Here is a 9,909-nt window from a genome sequence, read left to right on the forward strand (position 1 = left end):
ATTTACATAGTCTTTTCTAAATCCAATTTGAGGACTCTTCAAGAATTTGCATTTGCAATGTTTTAGTACTGTATTACCTTGTGAGTTGCAATCCGAGGTGGAACCCTTGGAGTGATGGGCGACGACGTCCAAGGAGGGGAGGCATGAGCTCATGGGGAGGTAGAGGCGGCTCGTCGCCGTTCCATCCAGATCCGTGGCCTTTGAGCTCACCGCTAAGGAGTGGAGGGGGCGTTGCCAAGCTCCGTCCGCAGACACCTGAGGAGAGAGGAAGTGCGCTGAGATGATGTAAATGGCAACTATGGAGATGTAAAGTATGAGCAGCAGCAACAAAGCTAGGAAGGAGGAGGCAGCAGCAGTGGCAGCGCCAGATAAGGAGGCGGTGTTGACGACAACGGCGGGTGAGGAGGTACGCGTGCGGTGTGCGCGACGTCTCACGTTTTCACAACTTGGGAGCAGAGACGAAGAGAATTAATCTTTTTCTTACATGAGGAACGTGAAAGGATGCCATTACAAATGAATTTCGTGAAGTATCAATAAGATATTACTTCCTCCGTTTCAGGTTATAAGACTTTCTAACGTTGTCACATTCATATAGATGTTAATGAATCTTGCATTTATATATATATTAATGAATCTTGAATGTGAACATCTATAGGTTATAAGATTCATTAACATCTATATGAATGTGAACAATGATAGAAAATCTTATAACCTAAAACGGAGGTAGCAGATATTTTGCCAATAGGATAAATCGAATGGTTAGAGTAATCTAAAAGGGAAATCGAACGCTCCATAGTTTATTGATTACGTAACGTTGTATTTTTACTGAAAGAGTTTCACCTTTTATTTATTTATTATTAGTAATCGGTGTGAAAAAAAAAAAGAAAAGAAGAAACACCCCAAGCTAGCGTTGCCCCTGTCTCCTTGCGCCCTTTGCGATCTCTCCCCATCGTCGTCTCCTCCGCTCGCCCCGCCGCCTGCGCCGATCTCCGCCCATCCCGCGAGCGAGCAGCGGTGGCGCTGCCCCCTGCTGCTTCCTCGCCGCCCCCCGCCGGTGAGCAAACCCTACCTACCTATCTCTCTATCTATCTATAGCGCCCAGGATCCTCTCCCTCTTCCCTCTCTTGCTCTCTCTCTCTCTCTCTCGTAGATAGATCTGGAGGATCCCCAAAAGTATGGGGGAGGTTCAACTCAACGCTCGTTAGATCCGTCCCTGCCCAAATAGGCTACGGTTCTCTTCGAACAAGAATGTTTGCCACTAGTATTAGTATTCATTCTATATCTGTATTGTTACAAGCAAGAATTTTCTATGGTTGCCAAGAACATTGTTGTTTACTCTATATTTCTGTTTGGTAGCTGCTGGAAATTTATAATCAGAGGCTAGGTTTGATACCTTGGTGCCATTGTGGATTTGTGGTAGGTTCTTGGATCAATATATGGGTTCAACTTCAAGGCCAGTTGATGATGAAGTTCTTGATGCCGCCACCGGGGTACACTACTCTGCGCTCCGTTTGGAAGAGCTTAACATGAATGGCTCCGTGTCAGGGGAGGACCAACCGACAACCTCGGGCGTGGAGAATGGGCACCAGGAGCCATTTGTCATTGGTTAGTACCTGTCGAGTGCCGTCGTCTTACCTATTTGTTTTGCAAGTAATCAGGGAGTATCGATCGCTGAACATAATGTAGCCCTTTTGCCCCCCAAATGTGTCATGTCGTTCCATGATTTTGTTTGGATTGCAGGTGTCGCTGGGGGTGCATCTTCAGGTAAAAGTACTGTATGCAAGATGATAATTGATCAGCTACGTGATCAGCGTGTGGTTGTTGTTACTCAGGTTTGTCAATCTGGCCTTGTTTTGCTTTTGTGATTGCCCCCTTTGCCTTGTGGTATTTGGATCACCCGATTTTCTTTTAAATACCGCTAACTAATACTAGTACATTTCTTTTCTTCGATTTATGTGGTATTAAGGCGAAATACATCCATGCAACTTTCATTTATACTCTGTTCCATACATGCATCACAAATGAAATAACCTAGCATTTATTATTGAATAGAACCTGGAGATTGGTATGTCTGAAGCCATTCCATGGGTCTAGGGTACTATAGGCCTATAGTACAAACCATTTTAGCCCCTAAATGCTATTATCTTTTCCCTGGCTTCATACTTTAGCATCATGCGCACAAGATGAAGAAACAATTGTGGTTGCAAATTTACAGATTTAGCACTTCATTGATTTTTAAGTATACAAATACACAGTGTTTAGTATCTGTTTTCTGAAAATTGTTGCTCTATAGCTTAGATATGTTGTGTAACATCATACTTGATATATACTGGATTATTGGCACTTTAGTCTTTTGAGTGTGAAGCCATTCCATGGGTCTAAGCCTCTAAGGTACTATAGGCCTATAGTACAAACCATTTTATCCCCTAAATGCTATTATCTCTTCCCTGACTTCATAGTTTAGCATCATGCGCACAAGATGAAGAAACAACTGTGGTTGCAAATTACAAATTTTTCACTTCATTATTTTTAAGTATACAAAAGACACAGTGTTTAGTATCTGTATTCTGAAAATTGTTGCTCTAGCTTAGATATGTTGTGTAACATCATACTTGATATATACTGGATTATTGGTAATTTAGTCTTTTGAGCGTGAAACTGTTGGTGTACAAAAAATATAACTACGAATGCCATTATGATAACAAATTGTTAATAAAATATTTTTTCTTGTCTTTCTTTCAAAGGATTGTGATCATACTACTTATATTGCTAACTGCTTAACAGAAGTCATTTCTGTGATCACCGGTCAGTGGTAGGCTTGCAGCCATGACTTATTGATTGTGATCAATTAGTGCCCCACATATTTCCAAAGCAAGTTTCTATTTTATCCTTAATTATTTTTCTGTATTGGTTGACCTTGTTACTTTTGTCATTTAAAGAAACCATTATGTGTTTATTGTATACTATTGCCATTAATTACTTATAGTTTGTCAAATATGAAAAGATAGGCTTTTCTGCAAACATTCCAGTTACAGATTGTACAAGTTGGTATATCATGCTAAATGTCACATTGGGGCATATGTTGTTTCCGATTTTGCATTGCAGGAGTCCTTTTATTATGGGTTATCTGATGAGGAATTGGTCCATGTTCATGATTATAACTTTGATCATCCAGGTATGATGCGTATTCCTAAGAAGTTTGCCTTAGTATGCCAGTGGCTAGAGCTGTGCACTGATTTTGCTGCCGCTGTCCTAATTTCAGATGCATTTGATACGGAGTTACTACTCTCTTGTATGGAGAACTTGAAACATGGCAAGGCTGTGGACATTCCTAATTATAACTTCAAAACATATAAGAGTGTAGCAAGCGCAAGAAAGGTACTACTCTTTTACACTGCTGTTCATAACTTACTCACCTGATAAACTGAATGTTTCCTCGTCCTGAGCTTCTAATACAGCCTTAAGTTTCTAATCTATGCCTGCCGAATGAACCGAGAAATCTACAAGTTAGTAGAGACTCTCCATATAATAACAATTATTTTGTAAAAGGTGTTATTTAGATACAGCGATATAGCTACTAAGGATTGTCATAAGAGTAATCCTTAGCTAACCCTCAATATTTTTGTCTTCTTGAGCATCATTCTGTTTTTGCTCATATCTTGTGAGTTGTCCAAGAGAAATGTAGATGGAAACTGGGTGCTGGTCTGCTGGATAAGTAGTAGGGAATCAGAAAACATGGGTTGCATTTCATTCTGTTGGTGATTAAGCTTTGTTTAGGCTTTAGGAATTCAATATGTTGATTAAGACAATCTGCCACCTGAAATTTTCCGTTGAAAAAGGATGGGTTTGAAATGACAGATCCAAGAATTTGATATAGTCTAGTGAAATGAGTAGCTTAGCTGCATTGTTTTTGTCAGGCTCCGTAAAGCATGTAACCATGGCACATAACATTGTTACATATATCTTACAACAAATACCCAAAAGAATCCAAGGCAACAAGCCAATTGTAGGCCTAGCTGGTTCAACCATTATTGGTGAAAGTTATTTACTGAAGTACATACCTTCACCTTCCCAGTTGATGAGGGAGAACTGGGGATGGCAGATATTGAAGGGACAAAGGGAGAAGACAAGGGAATTGTGTACAGTTTAATTCATAGTGGCATCGTTTTTTTTTTAATTTAGCTGTGGCATATCAAAGTCAACTTTGTAGTGGCCTATCTGAAACGTAGCAAGTCTATGGTTGCATATATCTAAATAAACATTGTAAAATATGGTGTAGTTAATTTTAGTTGCACAGTTTCTACTAAGTACTAAGCGCCTTATTGTTTTGCAATTTCATCTTGTAATATTTTATCTAAGAAAATTAGATCACTGCTTATAGTTTGTTCTTCACTTTATTTATTCATATTTGTTTTACTTTATGTTTCAGAGACCCTAATATTTTGACTGCTGTCAGGTCAATCCTTCAGATGTAATTATTTTGGAAGGTATTCTGGTTTTCCATGATTCACGTGTCCGGGACTTGATGAACATGAAGATATTTGTTGATACAGGTATCAATGTTTGCACACCAAACTGATGATAATCTCAAACTCTTGCCCATGACCAGCAACCATCAGTTGTACTTGTGGTCAGTGTGTTTAATTGTTTATTTCCATATTTGTGTTGATAGTTTCTACATGTTTGCAATGTAGCTTTATTGCCTCCTATTTCATTTGAATCAGAAGTATATAAATCACTCTTAATATCTCACACTTGTATATTTCTCATTTTTTCTCTGGAAACAGAGTTACACTCTGTGCACTCATGCTTCAAGGAGGCACTAGTGGGTTGGCAGGGCTGACGCTTAGCACCTAGGACAAACGAACTAGTATAAATCCGAGAAATTAGCAATCATATTACACAAAATTTAGACAATTTAACACTAAAGTTGTAACAAGAGCACCCAAGGAAAAGGTTTAGCTGCCCACACCATCTCGTGGCTACCCAGTGCCTAGCGCTGACTATTAGGACACTAATTTCATTGTTTGTTTATTAGTTCATTTCTATCAGCTCACAACAATTGTTTATTCATTTCCATATTGAAATACTGCTCATTGAAATTTTGACTAAGAGTTGTTTTTGAAGTCACAAATGTCTCCAAGTGTGTATTGCATAATCTGCTTTGAAGGAAACTGCCAAGGCAGCACTTTGCATGTCCCCTAGTTAAACAACTTGAGAGACATCCTTAATCATTGTTGTGAATTTCCTAAACCTATAGACAAGGGCTGTAAATTTACAAAAAAGAAGGGTTTTGTAAGGTGCCCTGTCCATTTAACCCTGTGAGTGTATTGTCCTTTATATTATTATATTCATCCTATTGATTTTTCAGATGCTGATGTGCGATTAACAAGGAGGATTCGACGTGACACCATTGAGAAGGGTAGAGATATCAAAACTGTGCTAGATCAGGTAACATGGTCACATCTATTACTGTTTTTGTTTTTCACTAGTTCTGTTTTTATTTAACATGTTTACAAAATATTAGTTGTTACTTGTTAGGTACAGACTTCCTTGATGATTCATTTTTGAAATTAACCATTTAATGCTATTCCTTTTTTACAGTATTCAAAGTTTGTTAAGCCTGCTTTTGAAGACTTCATCCTCCCAACCAAGAAGTATGCTGATATTATCATCCCACGAGGTGGAGATAATGATGTTGCGATTGACTTAATCGTTCAGCATATTCGCACTAAGCTTGGTCAACATGATCTCTGTAAAGTACACCCCAATTTGTATGTCATTCAGACTACTTATCAGGTACCTGATGTAACCATAAATGTTCTGCAGTCTTTTCTTATATAAGAACAATTGTCTGTCTTTTGATAGTCTCATAATATTGAATGTAATATGCACTTTTTCAGGATTTTTGTAACATATATAAATATTGACATTGCAATGCTGCTTTCTTTCAGATACGAGGTATGCACACAATAATACGCGATGCTGCCACAACAACACATGATTTCATATTCTATGCCGATCGGTTGATTCGATTGGTCAGTATGAACATGCAATTGACATGTTTTCTTTTGTATGAATTTCCATGGTAGCTTGAATTTCCTGTGGAATATAGGTTGTCGAGCATGGTCTTGGTCATCTTCCATTCAAGGAAAAACAGGTCATAACTCCAACTGGTAAGTAGTATTGCACAGTCGCCATTCACGCGTGTTCCTTGCATTGTTCAGGTGTTACAAATTATCTTAATGCAGAGGATCTTGCTCGCTACTAGTTTGTATTAAGATGGTGAATTTGTACCATTACATGATTACACATAATGTCCTGTGTTATTATATTCCATTGAATTCAAGCTATATTTTCATAGTAATTTATTCTATTGTTTCCAATGATAATGCTTGGATATGTGCTAATGTGTTGCCTCAGAAAATACGTGCTAATGTGGCACCTCATTCTGCTACAAGTTTGTATGTGTTGCAGTATCATGGTTTGCTTTTGTTACGCCGCATTTTATAATTGAACATTGCAACAAGCATCTATTTGTTGTGTTCATGTTTTTCAAAGTCTTAGTTCATTATTTGCTGCTCCATCTTTTCCCCAAACAAGGGTAGTTGCCCCTGTTTTCATTTCATAGTAGCATTACACAGACAGAACCAAGGTAAATCTTGAGAATTTCTATCTGAATGAACCTCACAATCTTAAAATGAGAAACTAGTTACATTTGTTTAGGATTGTTTCTTGAAAAGTCTGTGGTTAAGTACTTCAATCTTATAGGAATGCGAAAGCATGGTCGCTACAAACAAGCAACACATTATTATGTATAACAGGGACTGTAGATTATTTACCTCCATTGTTCTGTTCTCTTGTAGAAGCATGGAGTTACCTGCAATTGTTTTCTCCTGCAAGTAATTTATATCTTTGCTTTATTTATGTGTGCAGGTTCTGTTTACACTGGGGTAGAGTTCTCTAAAAGATTGTGCGGTATCTCAGTGATTAGAAGGTAATAGCATCTTTATATTTTGAGTTTGTACTTTCTTGAGACTAACTGTTATACCACTTGGCACTCAAGGGAGGTTGGAAGGTTCTTTTTTTTTTACCACTCTGCTGTCATGTATGTCAGTGATACTGTTATGTTGCTTCTTTGCTTTGCCTGATAGCTTGTGCAGAATGATATAAATGGAGCACCATGGCCATTTACAAATGCTCTACTAGAAAATATTGGAAACTTTGATTCAGTTTCCTTCAGTTGCTTTACGGGCTTCACATACCCAATACTGCAATAATTTATTTAGTGACTACTAAGCATGCTTTCTTGAGCACTCATAAACTATGATTCAATTTCTTGTTAAAGATTCTGTTAATAAAGCTCTTCATACATCCTTGAGTATAAATACATAACTATTGTCAATTATTTCTTACAATTGCTTTCCAGTGGTGAGAGTATGGAGAATGCATTGCGGGCATGCTGTAAAGGTATAAAAATTGGGAAGATTCTTATTCACAGAGAAGGAGACAATGGCAAACAGGTTTGGTTTAATCTACTTTTGTATTGTTTGTTGGAGTTAAGTCACATTACTGAGCTCTTGATTCCTTGCAGCTAATCTATCACAATGTACCAAAAGATATAGCAAACAGGCATGTTCTATTGTTGGATCCCATACTGGGAACAGGTTTGTTGATGCTTCTCACATGTATTTTCTGTCGTCAGTCATCACTTTTTTTTCCTGCTCACTGGAGCCCTTCTGCCTTTGCCTATAGCATGTAAAAGACAGCAAGCAATGTGGGGATACTGTACTTCTGCAACAAAATTAGTTTGGCATATTGTCCATTTTCAGACTAATTCACATGTCATCTGTAGTGTCATCGATATATTTTGTGCATATAGTGTACATTATCTTTTGACTTGCTGAACTTCTGTGCACTTGCTTAACTGTTGGATGCTCATTGCATCTCATCTAGTCTTACCCTCTTCATCATATCAGGAAATTCAGCTGTTCAAGCTATATCCCTACTCTTGAAGAAGGGTGTACAGGAAACAAACATTATCTTTCTGAATCTTATATCAGTAAGTCTACTGAAGTGCTTTGGTTTCATTTGTTTTGAGTCTTAATTTATTCATTTGTATGGATTGTTGCTTTTTTGAAGCTCATAATCTGATGATTTGGCTACTCTAATAGATATTCCATTCTCTTTTCCCAAAAGATCGTGTTTTAGACAGTGGTAGCTATTTCAGCCTTGCTAGGTTTATAATATTATTTACTACCTCCATCGTGTAATATTTGATGTTAGTTATTTCAAAATTGAACTTTTTTTTTCTCGAATACGCATGAGAGCTGCGTAGCATTGCATTAATAGAAGAGAGACGCCCAAGACGCATATACAAAGAAAAGTTTATATTTTGACTAATATAGATCTTCCCACTTAATTACTAGCTAATAAACATCTCTACTGCATCTGGTAACTTTTGTATCTGTTGTTTTGCAAATTGCTGAACAGTTAATATAGTTACTGTGACATACGTGTTTTTGTTTTCTCAAAGTGTAGTCCGGAACCTGACTTAATTTATATCACCATTGCTGTACATGCTCGTTGTATGTGTGATGGTTGAGAACTACCGAGCTTACCACGGAAACTTCTGTTATTGTTGCAGGCTCCCCAAGGAGTGCATGTCGTTAGCAAGAGATTTCCGAGAGTCAAGATCGTGACATCAGAAATTGACTTTGGTCTGAACGATGATTTCCGCGTCATCCCTGGAATGGGTGAGTTTGGAGATAGGTACTTCGGAACAGATGATTATCAGTCATCAACACCATTCTTTTGCGACGAGAAAAATCGTGTCAGGTGAGCCTCTGTCTTTGTTCCTAACATCGTTGATCGGATTCATGCTTATTGGCATAATGATTTATGCTTATTAGCATAATGATTTGCTAGCCCTGCGAGAAGCTAATCTGTTGTTATAAAACTCGTTGCAGGCTTTTGTGAACAATGCAGAGACACAGATCCTGCCGGCTGCATCTCCATTTTTTGAGAAACTTATTTTTTACATTTCGAAAGTCAGATCCCAATATTAATGTATTCATTACCAGAAACTCTGTATCGGTTAACATTACAGACCGCCTCATAAATCGAGCAAATTCCAATTTTGTTTTTCTGATATCGTCTGACTTCTGCGCTTGCAGTTTGCTGTGATTTCATCTGTATGTGATCCGCTACTTCTCTTTCCTAGAATTGGAGATGATTGGCTTGTATCAGGGCCAAATTTTGTAATCTCTGATTTGTTATCTTTCAGATTAGCAATGCAATGCTTATTTCGGCAAAAAATGAGGCAGATACTGAATAGTAGTAGATGATACTCTGACCACTGGTGTAGGTTGCTGTGTGATCTGGGCAGTAAATCTCTCTTCTTTTTTGACACTTGCACCATCCGTGCACGGAAAGAAAATAATGTTAACGGACTTATCTTGCAAGATGCTTTCATACAATGTATGATTTTCACTGTATTTTCGCAATGTAATATATATAAATAAAATTCTGGTCATTCGCACCACTCATGCTTAAAATTAAAGGGTAAACTGCAAAACAACGTCCGATGTGGCCGCTCGTCGTTAAGGCATGTGAGCAATAGACTGGATACTGCCTTCAGTCGTAGATAAGTGTTAGTTTTGGACAGCGACAATAAGATACTAGTTTGATTATTTATCACTAATTATACAATCTATAAAAACAGACCAAAGTTACAATAATTTATAAGCATTTTGTTAGACAAATCTAGTCATACAGTTTTCAGAAGTTGGATTAAAATTTTCGGAGATATCAATGGTCAAAGTTTGAATATATCTACTGTACTATTCTCCATGCCACTTATTTGTGATTGGAAAGATTTTCTTTTTCAGTTTATGAACGCTGATAGTG

The 9,909-nt window shown here is 37.7% G+C and overlaps 1 protein-coding gene across 1 annotated transcript; it reads left to right on the plus strand.

The window, feature by feature from the left end:
- The first annotated feature begins 926 nt into the window (after positions 1-926).
- On the plus strand, positions 927-9,151 carry LOC4350243 (uridine kinase-like protein 3). The gene is made up of 16 exons (XM_015759813.3): positions 927-1,054; positions 1,421-1,605; positions 1,741-1,832; positions 3,106-3,175; positions 3,263-3,378; positions 4,457-4,553; positions 5,372-5,451; positions 5,605-5,799; positions 5,955-6,038; positions 6,116-6,176; positions 6,937-6,997; positions 7,430-7,523; positions 7,595-7,667; positions 7,980-8,062; positions 8,648-8,838; positions 8,970-9,151. Exons 2-16 carry the CDS (start codon positions 1,437-1,439, stop codon positions 8,977-8,979), a joined length of 1,476 nt encoding a protein of 491 aa, XP_015615299.1. The 5' UTR covers positions 927-1,054; positions 1,421-1,436; the 3' UTR covers positions 8,980-9,151.
- The last annotated feature ends 758 nt before the right edge of the window (positions 9,152-9,909 follow it).

Source organism: Oryza sativa, chromosome 11 (genome assembly GCF_034140825.1).
Source record: "Oryza sativa Japonica Group chromosome 11, ASM3414082v1".
NCBI lineage: Eukaryota > Viridiplantae > Streptophyta > Magnoliopsida > Poales > Poaceae > Oryza > Oryza sativa.

Bases quoted from the DNA above. Each gene is read 5' to 3' on its own strand.
- LOC4350243 (XM_015759813.3), top strand. From the start codon at position 1,437: ATGGGTTCAACTTCAAGGCCAGTTGATGATGAAGTTCTTGATGCCGCC. The intron at 7,668-7,979 runs GTTTGTTGATGC...TCATCATATCAG, and splicing joins GGATCCCATACTGGGAACAG to GAAATTCAGCTGTTCAAGCT. The intron at 8,063-8,647 runs GTAAGTCTACTG...TTATTGTTGCAG, and splicing joins TCTTTCTGAATCTTATATCA to GCTCCCCAAGGAGTGCATGT.